Consider the following 18,082-nt stretch of genomic DNA (forward strand, 5'->3'; position numbering starts at 1 on the left):
GAATGAGAAGGACTGACCAGACGTGAGGCTGAGCATATTTTCTCCTCAGTTCTAGACAGAAAACATTGGGGGCTGACTCATTTGTAGTCAGCCATTTCTGTTCTGACAGCTATGCTGTCCTCATAGCATAAACATTCAGAACATAGGGTGAGAATTATGAGCTTTATTGTTCTTAGTTATCTTTATGAGTTATGGAGCAATTGGTAAAATTCTGCAGACAAGAATGCAGTGTTTTGAGCTGATGGAGTCTCTGGATCTGAGTGGTCTGGCAAAAGGAACAAGCACATTGAAATTAGATGGTCATTATGGTCCATTTCAACCCAGGCCATTCTATGATTCTATAATTCTGTGATTCACATCAGAGCTGTCTCAACGGATGCCTTCTAAACCCATTATTCTAATAGAGGTGCCACATCCACTGCAGCAGTCAGCAGGTTTCATTGCTGTGATTATTGTGAAAGCATCTACAGGCCCCCGTTGTAATCTCAGTGTTACACTGCCTGGGATTGTTTATGCACTGGTCTTAAATTCTTTTCAAAGTAAGCTTTCCGTGATCCTTGAAATGGCTATCTGCGATGTTCAGGCTGGCTCTGGGGTCCATTCATGCTGGTCAAAAATGCAGAAGTTCATTGACAAGTTATAGGGTCTGGTGACTTAACCATGGAATTGATGGTTTCATTTCTTCTTCCAGTTGCGACACCAGCAGTGGAGCTTGGTGATGGAGAGCGTTGTGCCATCAGATCGAGGAAACTACACCTGTGTTGTGGAGAACAAATATGGCAATATTAGGCACACGTACCAGCTTGATGTTTTAGGTGAGATTTCACTGTTTTCCCTCAGCAGCTGATCTGTGGTGATGCTGAACAGGCATATGACAGGATTCAGGAAGCAGGAGCTTGGTTTCTTTCCCAAATAACTAGAGCCGAGAGGAAGCCTCCTTTTGACCAACAATTCAATTTCAGATTGTGATGAATAAATTACATGGCAGGTCTCAAGAGAGGCCAGAGAAGGAAAGGTGTGAGCAGGGTTGAGATTTCTATTCTGTTCCATGTGGTTCCTCCTTGTTTGGTTGAAGAGCACTGTCTGGTGAGGTGGGCAGGACACCTGGGATGGCACTCCCGGTCTGCACCCTTTCTGCTGAAAATCAAGGAGATTCCTCATCTGGAGCAACTCCTGACAGATCACTGTGAGCTGCTACCACTGAGCAGCGTTGTTTCTTTCCATCATGAGCACTGAAGGTTGCAGAGAGGAGCCCTTGCTGGAAGAATGGATGAATTCACGTTTTCTTCTCCTACGTTTTTCAGAACGGTCACCTCACCGACCAATCCTGCAGGCAGGACTCCCTGCCAATCAGACCGTGGTGGTTGGGAGCAATGTAGAATTTCACTGCAAGGTCTACAGTGATGCCCAGCCGCATATCCAGTGGCTGAAACATGTGGAAGTCAACGGCAGCAAGTACGGACCTGATGGGACACCCTACGTCACAGTGCTGAAGGTTGGTGCTCGCTCCTTTTTACTCTCAGGGCATCTCTTCCTCTGGCTTGGTTAAAGAGACCAGCTACATGTGGGATTGCTTCTCAGAGAAGCCCACTGTCTTGTGGCAAACGAGATTAGCGCTGAGTAAAGGTTCTTGTCGTCAATAGAAGTCATAAAATTTTATAGACGTGTTCATAAATAAGGCCTAGAGTAGCAGTGCAGGGAGATCCAGAAGCTCTCGACAGACTATGCTCAATACCACAGTTCCTAGAAGGGTGTTTATTATTAAAATCAGATTTTGTGAGCTCCGGGTTTCATTTTATATGATTGTTTCATGTCTATGAGAAAAAATAATGAGAATAAGCCAAGGACCACTGTTGGGATTGATCTTTTCTTTAAGCGTGTGCAGTGGAATACTCTGCTTTTGGAGGGGGTACAGCAAAAATGTCCTAATGTCAACGTTCCAGACTCTTCTGTTTGCCAGAGATAACACAACTACTGTAGTGGCACAGATAAGCAAAGTAGTTGCAAGGGCTGAGGCAACTGTGAGAAATGCAGCATTATAAAAGGGAAGCTGTCAGATTGCATTTGACCTAAAATTGGAAAAATAACCCTTTTTTACTGCTTCAATGGAGGTATTTTCAGGGCTTATTAAAATGAAAGGCTCCCAAGTAAAACACATTCTTTCCTTTTCCAAGTAAGTACACTGCAGCGCACATGTACTAAATAATGCTCAGCTCCCAGCACCTGAGAGCCAAGAGAGCCTTGTTCCAGCCACGAACATTAGTGAGCCGTGCTGTTATCCATGCTCAGGAAAGCCTATATTTTATTGAGCAAAAACTCACTTAGTAAAACTCCACTTTGCAAATGCTTTCTAGAAAGGGAGTTTCCAGGTTGCAGGCAGAACGAAGCCAGCAGGTCTGGTTTCTCCTGAACCAGTACAGATATAAAAGTAGGGAAGAAAAACACATGGGACTTCTAAGCCCCCCTCCTCCTCTTTTTGTTTGATAATTGAAGGCATCCTGTGCTTGTGTGTATTAGAATAGTGCCAAATCCAGTTTTTCTGCCTCTGGAAACAGATTCGGTCCCTGCAACATAGAGCTGAGGCTGTCCTCATGGACATCCCCTGTGCACATCCTGCTGCACGCACCCTTCTTTCCCTTTGTATGAATTTTTTATTATTATTATTATATATTTTTTTTCCTAAAAACAAACTTATTAGACAGCATCTACAAAACTGTATCTCAGCCAGATGCATGATAATAAAAGCCAGAGACCCTGGAAATAATTACACAGATTGAAATAACAGATTGGTTGGAAGAAATGGCTGGAGACAGCTCTTCAGGATTGGCAGCAGGCGCTTCTCGCGAGTTGATAAAACTTCTCATTTTCTGTCTGCGTCTCCAAATGTGTTTGAATTATGCATATTTGAATTTCCCCCCCTGGTTTCACAGCGCAGCACCGCACTCTGAATAGCTGCCTGTGTCACATGCCATCTCGCATAGTCTCCAAGCTCCGTGTGTGGTCCCCATGGGATAAACTGGTACCTTTTGGAAGTTCGCAGAGCCGCTGCGAACAGTGCCTTGTGTCACAAGCACAGGCTCCCATTTGGCTGTGGCAAAGAACATATAAATAGTCCGTATAAATAGCGTTTTAAGATCACGTTGGAGCGGCACCGGGGTGGCTAGGTAATTAGAATTGCCAAATACCTCCTCTTCTGTGGGCGCATTCCTCGAAGGGGAGCACAGGCAGGCGTTTAAAAGCAGAAGTTTTGTTTGGTTTTATTTTTGCTGAATAGGACCAGCACACGTCTATTTACTACTTCTGGTTAATCAGGAATGCTTTGAATTGTGTTAATGCCGGCATCAGCACTGGGGCACAGAGCATTTCCATTTTGGGATGCATCTTTTGTGTGCCAGTCCTGAGCCTCCACAGAGCTGTAGCAGGCCCAGCTTTGCAGGGATTCTTTTCTGGTTTTTTGGGGGGTGTATGTGCTTGTTTTTTTCAAAACTAAACATGATCGTGCTGTCATCTTCAAGCCTGTCTTTTGGCTGCATGGACTTGTTGACCTTAATGTCATGCAGTACTGTTGCTTTGAGGCAGGATCCTCTTTAACGGCTTTAAACAAAAAGAGGGGAGATTTACATTAGATGTTAGGAAGAAATTCTTTATTCAGAGGGTGATGAGGCCCTGGCACAGGCTGCCCAGAGAGCTGTGGGTGCCCCATCCCTGGAGGTGCTCAATGTAGTGTTAGATGGGCCCTGGGCAGCCTAATGCAGTAAGGGCATCCAACCCACAGCAGGAGCTTGGAGCTGGGTGATCTTTAAGTCTCTTCCAGCCTTAGCCATTCTACAATTCTATGATCCTGGCTATGCTGCAGGGCCCTGGCTCTTGACCACAGCTTCTTGAGAAAGGGCCCCCCACTGCCCAGCAGTATGGCACCTGCAGGGAGATAAGGCTTTTTTATCAGCCCGCTCTTCCCTCCTGCTTCTGGGAGATTTACTGGAACTGCTATGGGGCAGTTTGTATAGGAGGAACATCTCAGCCTCCATCAAAGCAAGGAGAGGTGCCCAGCATGTGAAATTTCTTCATAAATCTAAATCGAGGACAAAACCCACCCCAGACCAGATGGATCAGTTGAATGCTGTGCTTTCAACCCATTTTTTTCAAAAAGCTCAACAAAACCAAGCCATCACCTGCACCAATTCCTGGAAACCAAGGCTCATTTGTGATCAAAGGCAAGCCCTTGTTCTTTGTAGAAGAGCACTAAATGCATTCCAATTTTAGAGGGAGGCTGGCAGCACGGTGCCCAGGCTTTGTCAAAGGCTAAATTGCACATTCTGCACTGAAACATGCTTGGTTTAATTATAAACAAGGCAGCAACAGCAGGCAGGCACATTTCCCCACTGGTCAGGACAGACAGACCTTGCAGCATGTGAACCTCAGAGATGAGATCAGGTCAAACCCAGTGGTGTTTGCCATCAGGCATGGGCACAACGGCTCCGTATTGATGCCACCTCTGGGTTTGGCTTCCAATAACCTATGAGATCCATCAGCCTCATTGATTTTAATGGACTTAAAGCCACATTGGCAGGATCAGGCCCTGAAAATGGAAAGCACTGAGGTGGAGCTGGAGAGCATAAGAACAAAACTGAGAAATGCATTCAGTTTATTTTCACTTCCAGGACTGAAGCTGATACTTTTCTAGACTTTCCCCAAGCTACTACTGAGGCCACCCAAAATAGTTGCTTATTTTCAATCAAAATACAAACAACTGTTTAGGAACAAACTGATGTGCAGTTGTGGCAGCTTGGAAGAAGAGAAATAAAACCTCGCTTAACAGTCCGAAGCTTGTTTGATTTATGTGCGCCACTTTATTTAGTAAAGAAGAGGCTTCTATAAGCAGTGGAAAAAATTACAGCTAATTTCTGAAAGGCAAAGTCAGCAGCGAGTTTCAGACCGCCACTGCTTATATTTTGTTTCCAAATTCTATTTTGGAATCTGATAATTGAAACAGTATTTGCTGAGCTGAGTTGCAAACACAAATCTCCGCTTAAGCCCTTTCTCTGGTGCTCCTGTCTGCAGTTATTAAGGAATTGCTGTAGGGTCTTTAGTGTCAGATGGAGAGGTGGGAAACTGTTCTGTTTTGGGAAGAAATGGCATGTTCCAGCAGGAGGAACACCAGCGAAGGGCAGGAGGGTGACCTGTGTGTGGTTTGGGGGCTTTTCTTCTTTGCCCAGGTTCTGGGTAGGTTGTTCATCGTAGGGTGATGTGGGGATGTTGCTACAACCAGAAGGAAAACAGGCTTGAAAAGTCAATCCTAGCTAATGTAGGTTCGATTGAGGTTATTGTTTGGTTTACTGAAGTTCAGGTTTCTGTCTATTCCTGCAGTCTTGGATCAGTAAAAACGCTGAAGCCGATGCTAACCTAAATCTGTTCAATGTGACAGAACAAGATGAAGGAGAATATCTGTGTAGAGCCAACAATTTCGTAGGCATAGCCGAAAAGCCATTTTGGCTCCACATTCGCAAACCAAAACCAGGTAAACCACAGACTCTGTCCCAAGGCCCTGGCAACTGCAAGAATGAGCTATAACATTTTAAGAAGCTAGTGATTAAAATTACTATTCATTTTGTATTACACCCTGTCAACTGACAATGAATGGCTTTATCTTATTTTCTTGCTATTTTTTTTTTTTTTTACAAGAATGCAACGCCTATACAGCAATTGCTGTGGAAAAATTCCCACAATAAAATGACTGTCATATTTTGCTATCAATCCTTCATGCTTTTATTCCTTTCCCTTCCTTTTCCACTGAGTGCTGATAACAGAACTGCATGCTAATGACCTGTGACGTTCAGCTCTCTGGAAAAACAAGCTGTTGTAAGGTTTTTGCATCCAAAACTGATGTAGTCAGTATGGACTCACTTCTGTCCCTTGAAGAAGTAATTGGGAAATAAGTCATACGTTGGCTTGTACAAGCAAACACATTAAGCGGAGAGCAACATGGTGTGTTGAGCTCTCTGGTGTGACTCCAGCTCTTGCATCCCTGGAGGGTCTGACACATTCTTGTGATCAGTGATACTGTGGTATCAGAAGCTGGATGATGGGATGCTGGGTTTGAAATGCTCATTCTGAAAATTACTTAAAAAAGGAAAAGAATAATGCAGTATTCTTCAATGAACTCAATGTTTGTATGTTCATCTGATCAGCACTTGAGTCTTTCCCCACCACCTCTCCCCTCCTGTCTCGTTTCCTTCCATCTTTCCCCATTACTCTCTCTCTCTCCCCCACCCTGTACTCACGCTACTAACCAAAGTCAGTCATATTGTGGGGGCAATTTTTCATTTGGATGCTTTTGCTTGCATGCTTCTTTAGTGGGACAGAGTAAGAACCTGGTGAAGGGAACTTTTTTGCTTTTGACTGCAGGTTGCAGAGGGGAATGAATGAATATATGTGGAAGATGGGCCAATAGAAAAACAACAACAACAACAAAAAACACTTTAATCTGCTTTTGAAATTTGCCTGTGGTGTCCTCACACTTGCTGGGAATGTGGCTTATTCTCTTGTTTTCCCTCTTTCTATATGTGTGTGTTTTTTTTCCCCTGTAGACGGCAGGTGTTAACACAACGGATAAGGAGCTAGAGATTCTGTACTTGCGAAATGTTACTTTTGAGGATGCTGGGGAATATACTTGTCTCGCAGGGAATTCTATTGGGTTCTCACATCACTCTGCTTGGCTGACGGTGCTACCAGGTATTTCCTTCTGTGCTGGCCTCTCCTTCCCTCTCCAGGGTGCTCTGACATTTGCTTTAGAGATGCCAGGTTCCTGCAGACGTGTAACCCAAGGAGGGCCCCCTCTCTGATTTGCTGTGCCAGTGACAAATTGGCACAGCAGAAGACCCCTGTTGCATACTCACAGCTGACAGATTTTGCATTTCATAGGGTCATTATGGTTGGAAAGGAACACTAAAATCATCTAGTCCAACCATGAGATCATCTGGTGCAGCCACTTCATCCCAGGATTAAAATTCTTACTGGAATAATGATACAGAATGGTGTATATCTTCTTAGATGGTGCTCACAGCCTCTGCATTAGGAGGCTGTCGCTAGGTACCAAAATAGACACTTTGGCTTCATATGCTGCCAGTGTACTCACTGGGAGAAGAAAGCTCCTCATCGGATGGTCCAGGGCATCTAAACCCTGCACATACAGGGGATCATTTTATGGAGATCTGTTCCACCTCATATCTCAACCTAACATCGGATGCACAGCTGGTTGGTATGAGTACACGTGTCCCCTCCTTTAGCATTATTTCTTCTTCATGGATGAGTGGGCCCAGACAGTGATCTCAAACGAGAGGTCCATCAAAGTCATCCATGATCAGAGCCCAGGAGCCCTGGCTCCTAGGGCACCAAATGCCACAGCTGAAAATGATGAGAGCTGTTGTAGACTTGAAATCTGAGGCCAGAGTGACCTCAATTTTGTGATCCTTTCATGTGCAAAGCTCCCATTGACAATGAAATCAGCACGGAATATGCAACAGGGGAGGTCTATCTTCAAAAGGGGTTCAGGGCTGTGCCTTTACCTCTAGATATGGGGGCAGCCCAGGAAAGCACTAGCAGTGTTAACATGAAAGCTAAGTGGATGCTGTGCCTTGTGAAGGCTGCAGCAACAGCTCTGGAGTATGTTCAGTAGGTCTTTACTGAAAAGGCACCCAAAATTCTATACCCCCCAGTTTGGCTCACCCAGTTGTAGACCACAGTTGTGTCTATCTCACAAGCACATCTGTCTTGGGATGTGTTTAACAACCAGGAACTTTGGCATCTCTAATCTTGACTTTATCTGTGTGGGTGATTTCATCTTAAAATACTTCTCCTGATTCTCAAGAGGGTTTCCTCCATGCCTGACCCTCTGCAGGTGGGATCTGCTGGTCTTTCCTCTGTTCATTTGCCAGCTTCAAAGTAGCTGATCTGATCCTGTTTCTGCTTCTGCCATCCACTGGATGAGAAATCACTTAATTTGGTTAGAGCACTAATATCTCTGTTATTGAAGAATCTCCTCATCCCGTCTCATTCAACCATTAGATTGCTTTTAAAATGCATGAACCCATGCCTCCTATTTAAGCAAATTAAAACGGGAAGGAAGAAAATCACCTGAACTTCATGATGAAGTCAGCCCATGGAGGACAGCCATCTGTGCAGCAGCAGCAGGCTCCAAAGCACTGCCCTCCACAGTACAAGGGAAGCAGGATTCAGCCCTCCTGGGGAACCTCTGCTTTTGAATCCCTGCCCTCTCTGAGGGAGGAAAGGGAGCAGAGGTGCTGTGATGCCAAGAGATCTGAAAACCCTTTCCCATAGGAAGAGATCGCCGTCTGGCAAATGGGGCGCACGTGTGCTGCTGCAGGCTCCATGGTCACCCATGGCTGTTTCTCCATGTACATCCTGGACATCAAAAACCTGATTTGGAGCCTGCTGCTGCAGGTGGAAAAGCTCCCACTGACTGCATAGCATGGATTTAAATTAGACATTAGCAAGCTAACCATGCTGGCATGACTTCATTGTAAAGTTTTCCATTGCTGACTGTTCCTCTGATGCTGATCTGCCTTTAGGGGACAGAAAACTCATTCCATCATGGCCCTTCCTCTGTCCTGAAGTGAGCAAAGTGCCTGTCCTGAAGGGAACAAGTTGAAAATTGCAGCTGAGCCTTGCTGGTCCCAAAAATACGTTGGTGGAAGGTGATCAGACACCACTGATGAGCTCATGCCATTACTGTCCTGGCTCAGCCACCTCCCCAAGCCATACCCTCCAAAAGAACAGAATTTTCACAAAATGATTACATAGATATCTATGAGACTTTTTCATTTTGTGGTGCGTTATCCCTGGGTGCCCTTCGAGCCCTTTGGTCCTTCAGAACAGGCACTGATCTGATAGAGATCATCACATGAGGTCCAGATGTGTTCATCAGAGGGGCCAGATCAGCAAAGGGCAGCAAACCCCCATCCTGCACTCCTTGCACATCCAAGGCACCCCATAACATGGTTTGGATGTGTGGAGAAAGCAAGATGTGGTTCAGAAGGACAGATGCATGAAGGTGCCTTCAGTCTAGAGCAGTGGTTTTCAACATGTGGGCTGAAGGCTCTACAGCATTGCATCAAAAGTGTCCCAGGAAAAGGCAAACCCAAAGTCATATTTTAGCTGCAGCTGCATGTGGAAAACCACTGGCCTAGGAGGGTCACCTCACAAGAGTCAGTCAGAAAGTTTGTGTGGGTGAGAATGTCCTCCCCGCATTCTTTGTGCTGTGTGTGTGTGGTTGAGGGCAGGCAATGCTGGCCCCACCTGACCGCTGTCTCTTGTCGCCCTGCAGCAGAGGAGCTGATGGAAATGGATGATTCGGGCTCAGTGTATGCTGGCATTCTCAGCTATGGCACTGGCTTAGTCCTCTTCATCCTGGTGCTGGTCATTGTGATTATCTGCAGGATGAAAATGCCAAACAAAAAAGCCATGAATACCACCACTGTGCAGAAAGTCTCCAAATTTCCACTCAAGAGACAGGTAACAGAAAGTAGATACAAGATTCCTATTCCCCCCTATTTTTACCTTGCCATTTTCTTTATAGGTGAGTTATAAGTTGATTACAGTGTAGGAGTTCATTGGCCTTGTATTCATTTGTTTCCATTTCAGTGGAGCATTACCTGGTGGCAGCTGCTTCAGGTTCATGAGCAGCTCCCAATATTCACAGGGCTCTTGCGGATGTCACAGAAAGCTGATCTTGCAGGGGAACGGTTTGATGGTGCTAGAGGGGTAATTTGGGGAGCAAGAGCTGTTTTCACTGAGGTCACTGGCAAACTAGAAATCATTCCTCATAGAGGTTCCTCTTCCTCCATGCGGCTAGAGATGCTCTGCCACTTGTAATTGCAAAGGGTCTGGAGCAAAAGGCACTGTGTAAAACCACATAGAGAAGTATACAGATGTCCCAGCTTTGACTTCAGACATGTGGTGGCCAGTTACCATGCCAGAAGAGAAGTCACCCCATAGCCTGTCATGCACACCCAGAAACAGACAGAGCAAATTAATTCATTGTTACGCAGCTGCTAAGAGTCTTCCATTCAGGAGAGCCCTGGCTGACCTGTCCCTGCTTTCCACCAGTGAACAACCTGACCGTGTTGGCCTAGGTTAGCAAAGTTTTGCAAGGGTGGGGGGCAATTTGCAATTCCCATGTAGAAATTACCAGAAAGGTGTCAGTGTACAGAGCTACTTCAAAACCCCCCATCTTGAGCACATTCTCACCCGCTTGGGATACAGTTGGCAATAACACTTAATTTGCTCTACCCAAGCAGGTGTCGTTGGAGTCCAACTCTTCCATGAATTCCAACACACCCCTGGTCCGGATCACTCGTCTCTCCTCCAGCGATGGGCCGATGCTGGCCAACGTCTCTGAGCTGGAACTTCCTCCAGATCCCAAGTGGGAATTGGCACGTTCTCGGTCAGTCAAACTCACCAGCAGGGTCCCCATGCCTCCTGGGAGTGTTGCCTCCTCATCACCTGCTAACACACCTGCTTGTTTCTCCCTCTAGCCTGACCCTGGGGAAGCCGCTTGGTGAGGGCTGTTTTGGCCAAGTGGTGATGGCAGAAGCAATTGGGATTGATAAAGACAAGCCAAACAAGGCCATCACCGTGGCTGTCAAGATGCTAAAAGGTATGGAGAATCTGAGGAGGGTGGAGCATCATATTGTGCTGGGGTTTCCTCTCTTCCCCTGTCTTTTAAGTCCTTTGTACAAACAGATCCAGTAGAAGAAAGCAAGAAGACCCACTATTCTGCATAGCCTCAGGGTGAGGGCTGTCTCCTTTGAGAGGATGTAAAGGTGTAAACGCCATCAGGAGAAGGGAATGTGAATTAACTCAGTTCTTTGCCAGGGGATAATATGGTCACAAAGAAGGAGGGGAAGCACCTTCACTTCTATACATTTCCAGGAACCAGTCTGCTGGTTTACAAATTAAAACTCCAAACACCCCAAAACTCACCCCATAAACAAAACTGGCTATTGTAGCAAAAGCTTATGCAATACCCTCAGCTGGAGTTTACAGAAACTCATCTGCTAAACTTCTGCCTTCTCATTGAATAACCTCAATCCAAAACTGCTGAAAGCTGAAAGGGAGACCAAAATGGGGAATGCACAGAACACTGCCGTAGAAGTCCTTGTTCCCCATACATAGACAAAATCACCAGGAGTTCCAGGAGTTCAGCAGGAACCAGAAAGGCCAACACTCTGGAAGTCTGAGGTTACACGGGGTGACATTTTTTACACAGAAATACTTCTTATCAGAAAAAGATTCTTCAGATTTCTTTCAGTCTGTTCTGAAGTTGTTTTTGGAAGCAGGAACGTTTCCTTCTCTTCACATCAAAGCATTCATTTGAGGAGATTTTCCCCCATTTTTCTACTTCTTCTGTAGAAAGTGTACAGTTTTCCATGCAGAACAATAAACACTGTCCCCCATCCCAGCTCTGACCTTCCTGCATCCTTAACTCTAAGCCCCTGGACAAAAGGGAGGGTAACAATCATAGAACCATAGAATGGTTTAGGTTGGAAGGGACCTTTGAAGATATCTCATTCCAACACCTTGCTGTACAGGGGATACAATGCAAGAAAATGATGCCAAATAACCCAACTGGCTTTTTTTCTTTAATATTTGTCAGGATGAAACAGAAGATGAACGGTATTATTGATTTACATATGAGCACTTCTCTCTGTTTATTCCATTTTTCTTTGCAAACTTTGTATTTTTTTTTAGTAGTTTTTGTTCTTGGGACTTCTCCTGAAAACAGAATAAAAACAAAGAGTGGCACGTTTTGCATTATCGTTCCCCATCAGTCTCTGCATGTCTATGGCACAGTTGTATTAAATGCTTAACAAAACACCCGTTTTGTTCCTCTCTTGCTTTCTGCAGATGATGCCACAGACAAGGACCTTTCAGACCTGGTCTCTGAGATGGAAATGATGAAAATGATTGGGAAGCACAAAAACATCATTAACCTCCTCGGTGCCTGCACGCAGGATGGTATGTGCAGGCAGGGCTCAGAGAGCTGTTTCACATTCCTGCATCCACAGCATTGGTCTTAGTCTTCCGCATGGCTTCTGAAGCTGTCCTTGCCATGAATAGGACCAAACCACTGTATTTGATCTGTGCTGAGAAACTTTTCCTCCCTCCTCTGGCTTGCTCACAAATCAACTGTGTGAAACTTGTCTGGGCCCTGCTGATGGCCAAATAGCTCCTGCCTGTTTCTGATGTGGTTTGGCTTGAGTTGCACCTTTTCCTGAGGTCCACATCTGTGTCTTTCTCCTTTCCTCATAAATTTACAATTATGTCCTGGAGTTTTGTTTATTTATATTTAATTGCTGACTGACTGTCCAAAATGACCCAAAAAGATGAGATTTAGGGGTCAACCTATCTTTGTTTCTTCTGGATGCTGATGGTGCTCTTGCTTGCAGGACCACTCTACGTGTTGGTTGAATATGCATCGAAGGGGAACTTGCGGGAATACCTCAGGGCACGTCGCCCACCTGGCATGGACTATTCCTTCGACACCTGCAAGCTGCCTGAGGAGCAGTTGACATTTAAAGACCTGGTTTCCTGTGCCTACCAGGTGGCCCGGGGCATGGAGTACTTGGCATCACAGAAAGTGAGTTGAGAAACCTCAGTTGATAAAAACATTGGTCGTAGAATCATAGAATGGTTTGGGTTGGAAGGGACCTGACAGCCCACCCAGTTCCAACCTCCTGCTGCAGGCTGGTTGCTCACTAGATCAGGCTGCCCAGGGTCCATCCAACCTGGCCTTGATCACCTCCAGCGATGGGGCACCTACAGATCTCTGAGCAGCCTGTGCCAGTGCCTCACCACCCTCTGAGTAAAGAATTTCTTCCTAACATCTAACCTGAATCTCCCCTCTTTTTAGTTTAAAACCATTCCCTCTTGCCCTGTCATTATCCACCCATGTAAAAAGTCAGTCCTGCTTGTAAGTTCCCTTTAAGTACAAAAAACACAAACAGCCCAGACTGTGGTGCCTACCCTCAGAAATTCAGCATCTGCCACTTGCAGAATCAATTTATTTTCAGATCAGGACTCAGCCAGCAGTGGTTAGGGTGAACGTCGGGCAGAGTTGTGAGCTTTCACCTTGGGAAGCATTACTTCAGAGTCAGGAGTTCTATGCACTCCTGATTTCCCTCCCCATCTCCCTTGTGAGATTGCTAAAGATTCGGGACACCCAAGAGGAAGCCAAAATCCTTGCTGCACACGTGTTTGTGGTTGCAGCCAGCACGTGTAGGCTCATTGCAAGCAGAGCTGGCAGTGGATTTGGCATATCCATGCCCAGGATGCTCCCTGGGGACTGCTTTGTTGGTGTATAACTGCAGTTCATAGTGGTGGTTCACAGTGGCTTAAAGCTCTTCCCTTTCTGCACAATGCTGGCTACTTTAACTTCTTTCTCAGCTAATGACTACGACGTATTCTGGGTAAATTGGGGATATTTTAATTAGTTGGAGGATTTTTATTGCAAATATCAACCATCACTCCTCTTCGTGGAGCAAATGCATTTGAGATAAGTTAGTATAACAGTAGGTACCTACAGAAGAGGAAGGTTTGATTTCTTACCCATGCATCCCTTTTGGAGAGAAACGCTGCATGGCTGTGTCTGTGCTGAGGCTTCTGATGAGGTGTTGCTAAGAGGTGGCTCCCACTGAGCATGCATGATGAGGCGGTGACACAGAGAGCCAGGAATTAAGCAGTACTCACAGCTTTATGAGCTTGAGAGTCAATGAAACGGCAGCTCATAAACCACACGTTGCTGTTAGATCCAGGCTCAAGCAGCTAACAAGCCCTTATTTATTGACTTGCTCACCTTTCACAGTGCATTCATCGTGACTTGGCAGCCAGGAATGTGTTAGTCACTGAGGACAATGTGATGAAAATAGCTGATTTTGGCCTTGCTAGAGACGTTCACAACATCGACTATTACAAGAAAACCACCAATGTAAGTACTGAACTGCCATGCACATGCGGCTTTCTTTCTCACAAGGAACTGCTGTTGCTGCAGGAAGTGGCCCTAGCTCCACATCTCCCTTTCCAGAGGGGCTAAAGGGGCTTAGGGGAAAGAAATCTGCTGTAGCCTAACCTGGTGAAGAGTCATAGGCAGGCTGGTCCCAGGCATCCACCCACCATTCATTTTCTTCCTGACAGATGTTGCAGGTGCTAGCAGCTGGTTGAGAGGTTCATATCTCTGTCAGGCAGGCTCTAGGCTAAGAGAAGCCAAGATTTTTACCAAAGAGAGCCTTTTCTAGCCTGCTGGTCACCTGTTCATAAAGGTCCCAAGGAGCCAACCTCTGGCTCCACCAGAGCCCTTTTTACAACAGAGCTCCATGGTTCTACTACCAAGGGTGAGGAGTTGGTCCCAAAGCAGTTTAGATTTTCTATAGAGTTTAGGATCAAAGGGAAGGAGAGAAGAGGGGTGTCGTGGTTCAAAGCTCAAGCAAAAAGCCATGGTAAAACCAGTATTTGTTGTCTGGTTTCTTGCATGGGACAGGCATGTTTATAACCCTGATGCAGAATGGTCCCCTGGAAACCTGGAATTAGGGCTCTTTTTCACTCCAGTGGGATCAAGATTTGATTCTTGGAGGATCTGGCTCTGGAGAACTTTCGGAAGTTCGCCCTGTAGTTCAGCCTAAGCAGGATTTGGGCTGTGTATCACATTGTTTCTTCCAGTCAAAGAGATGAAAAGTGCTGTGCCATGCTCTGCTTCAGTGCTAGCTGCATATGTGAGCAATCGGTGCAGTTCCCATGCTAAGATTTAGATGCTCTGATATGTTAAACCTGCCTTGGCAGGGAAGTACAATTCTCTGCAGAGAGCATTTACCGCAAAGACTGTCAGCAAAGATCCAGGGATCAAATGCTGTAATCTGTTTATATGTGGCCACTACTGCTTTGCGCAGTGACCGGGAAGACAGATGTGATTGTTAATGAAAATGTTTCAAACTGGATTAGAAAAGAAGATTCAGATGGTGCCGTTGTGGCTGGGGGAATATGCTGATGGGGTGTTCCCATTGTCTTCCTAATCACAGGGTCGGCTGCCTGTGAAATGGATGGCTCCAGAAGCATTGTTTGACCGGGTCTATACTCACCAGAGCGATGTGTAAGCATTATCCACATTTACAAATAAAATAATAATAAAATGACGGCAAAATAAGCACTCATATTATCCCAAAGACAAACGTACTGCTAAACTCAAGCTCTGTCCGATGCACAGGGGGATGAAAACGCAGATGAATCAATTCCAGGCTGCAGCTTTGCACACGTGGTTTTGTTTTACTGTTATCTGGTTGCTTTTAACCAAGGATCTCTAGTAAGCTGTTGAAAAATTACTGGAAGGCAGGCAGGTATTTCTTGTGTGGTTTATAGATGAGGAGATTCATTCTGCAGGCTGCTCTCTTAAAGACTGCTCTTTCGTTTTCCTGACTTGAATGGAAAGCAGAACAGTCTGGGAAGCAGTTTCAGCAGTTTTCATCGCGTCTGAACTTCACACGGACCAAAGTAGCTCAATATGCACACGCTTTTTATTTCAATATTTGGTTAATAATGTTTTTTTTACAGTAATTTAGCAGACAGGCTGCCTGTTCCCCAAGGCTTGCCGCTTGCAATTGGACAAATGAATCATTTCTATTTCTGTAAATTTCACATACTTTGGCTTTATTGATCTTAAATCATAGTTTCCATGCTTAGGTAATGCTGCATTGGGCATGACAGATAAATCAAAGCTAGAAAACAGGAGAGAGAGCATTCCTGAAAGAGAAACAGAGACAGATAATCCCTGTTTTTAAAAAGAAAATGAAGAAGGCAAAAGATATTTTTGAAAAGAGGACTTTTAACCAGAGCACAGCTGCAGGAGTGGAGTGTGTAACATTAGTGCTCTGCTGATTTTTGTTGGGGTATTTTTCTCTCATCTTGGCCAGTGAAATGAGTGTTGTAACAAGCAAGTTTTGGTATCAGCTTGCACAATTAGTGGCCTGTGGTTCCAAGCCTGCGATTCAGTGAAGCTGTGCATGAATAATTTGATTTGTTCCATTCAGTGGAGCTGGTGGAAGACCTAACAAAGAGCTGGGGGTAATAGATGGGCTGTCACCTATCTGATTAAATGCTCATTTCAATTTCAGACTTGGTGCCTGGGATTTCTTTGCTATTGAGTTGGATCAGCGGAGATCTCCAAGTAACTAGTAAAAATGGCCTAGGCAATTAGTCATGCTATTGATGACTTTGTTAGCTATGCATGGCTGCACAGAAATAAAGCAGAGCAGGGAGAAGGGGATACTGGGGAGATAGAGGGGGGGGAATGTGGAGGAAAAGAAAAAAAAAAAAAAAAAGAAAGAAAAAAAACCTCATTGAATTTTAAAGATCTTTCTTTGGTTTCCAGCTGGTCTTTTGGAGTGCTACTATGGGAGATCTTCACTTTGGGAGGGTCTCCATACCCAGGAATTCCCGTTGAGGAACTCTTCAAACTCTTGAAAGAAGGCCATCGGATGGATAAACCCGCCAACTGCACCCACGACCTGTGAGTGGAAGGGGGTGACCCTTTCTCTTCTTCCCTCTCTCCCTTCCCTCTGTGACCACAGACCACCAGGGCCATGGCCAGGCCCTGCTTTGGGCTGTTGGGTTGTCACCTTTCTTCTTCATTCATTGGGTGGCAATTTGGTGTGCAGATCTGGCATCCCATCCTTAGGACAGGCCCTCATCCTGCTTTCAGAGCACATGCACATGTGAGGTCTCCACAAATCCCTCCTCCTCTCCCCAATATGAGGCTGCAGTCTCACACCCTCCTCACCCCACAGCTCAGGGATGACGTCTTTGGAGTTACAGCCACATCCCATTTTGCATCCCAGAAAATGACATAATTATACTCAGTTCCTTCCTCATTACTTCAGCTCCAGTGACTCCTCAAGCCAGTCTGAGTGGAGGAGGCTGTGCCTGCCCGTGCTTGGAGGGGAATTGCAGACATCCCCTCAGCGCTGGACTGCCTCCCTGCTGTTCCTGACATGGCAGCTGAGGGGCTGGGCTGTGTGGCTCCCCTCACCCATAGCTTTTCTCTCAGGCAGATAGAATCCTAGGGGTGAGCCTCACAGTGAGTGATGAGCACTGCCATGGGTGACAGCCAGTCTTCCCTGTCATCTTCTTTTTGGAAAGGCTGGAGAGTTGGGCAGAGAGGAACCAGGTTCAGCAAGAGCAAGTGTAAAGTCTTGCACCTGAAGAGGAATAACTGCATACATTGGTACAGGTTAGGGGATGACCTGCTGGACAGGAGTCCCATGGAAAAGGACCTGGGTGCCCTGGTGGACAGCAGGTTGGCCATGAGCCACCAGTGTGCCCTTATGGCCAAGATAGACAGTGCTATCCTAGGGTGCATTAAAAAGATCATAGCCATCAGGTCAAGGGAGGTGATCCTCCACCTCTACTCTGCCCTGGTACGGCCACATCTGGACTGCTCTGTCCAGTTATGGGCTCCCCAGTTCAAAAAAAGTAAGGGGTCATTTATAGATAGTCCAGTGGAGGGCCACAAAGATGATGCAAGGCTTGGAACATCTCTCTTATGAGGAAAGGCTTCAGCCTGGAGAAGTCTGAGAGGGATATCATAACTGTATCTAAAATGCAGGAGTCAAATAGATGGGACCAGTCTCTTTTTGGTGGTGCCCAGCAACAGAACAAGAGGTAATAGACACAAACTGGAATTCAGGAAGTTCCGTACAAAACGTGAGCAAGATCTTTACTGTGGGGATGACAGAACCCTGGATAGGTCACAGAGTCTCTTTCTCTGAAGGTTTCCAGTTAGCACCTAGACACTTTCCTGCTTAACCTACTGTGGGGTTGGACTTGATGATCCCTGGAGGTCCCTTCCAACTCCTGTGATCTATGCCCTGTAGGTACATGATCATGCGGGAGTGCTGGCACGCCATCCCCTCACAGCGACCCACCTTCACACAGCTGGTGGAAGACCTGGACAGAGTCCTCATCATGACAACCACTGATGTGAGTGTGGTGTTGGTGTGGGAATACAGGGAGGGATGGA

At 45.8% G+C, this 18,082-nt stretch overlaps 1 protein-coding gene across 4 annotated transcripts in view; it reads left to right on the forward strand.

Moving 5' to 3' along the window:
* FGFR3 (fibroblast growth factor receptor 3) overlaps positions 1-18,082 on the forward strand; it is a 49,753-nt gene that overhangs the window by 29,989 nt on the left and 1,682 nt on the right. For 2 of the 4 annotated variants that reach the window (XM_072334630.1, XM_072334631.1), the window contains exons 6-17: positions 692-815; positions 1,305-1,495; positions 6,588-6,732; positions 9,344-9,537; positions 10,317-10,462; positions 10,554-10,675; positions 11,926-12,036; positions 12,468-12,658; positions 13,883-14,005; positions 15,090-15,160; positions 16,436-16,573; positions 17,937-18,042. In XM_072334630.1, coding sequence (XP_072190731.1) covers positions 692-815; positions 1,305-1,495; positions 6,588-6,732; positions 9,344-9,537; positions 10,317-10,462; positions 10,554-10,675; positions 11,926-12,036; positions 12,468-12,658; positions 13,883-14,005; positions 15,090-15,160; positions 16,436-16,573; positions 17,937-18,042 — 1,662 coding nt within the window. Of the gene's footprint in view, positions 1-691; positions 816-1,304; positions 1,496-6,587; positions 6,733-9,343; positions 9,538-10,313; positions 10,463-10,553; positions 10,676-11,925; positions 12,037-12,467; positions 12,659-13,882; positions 14,006-15,089; positions 15,161-16,435; positions 16,574-17,936; positions 18,043-18,082 lie in introns of all 4 variants that reach the window. The other 2 variants (XM_072334632.1, XM_072334633.1) reach the window with 2 other exon arrangements.

The sequence above is a fragment of the Excalfactoria chinensis genome, chromosome 4 (genome assembly GCF_039878825.1).
Source record: "Excalfactoria chinensis isolate bCotChi1 chromosome 4, bCotChi1.hap2, whole genome shotgun sequence".
Taxonomy (NCBI): Eukaryota; Metazoa; Chordata; class Aves; order Galliformes; family Phasianidae; genus Excalfactoria; species Excalfactoria chinensis.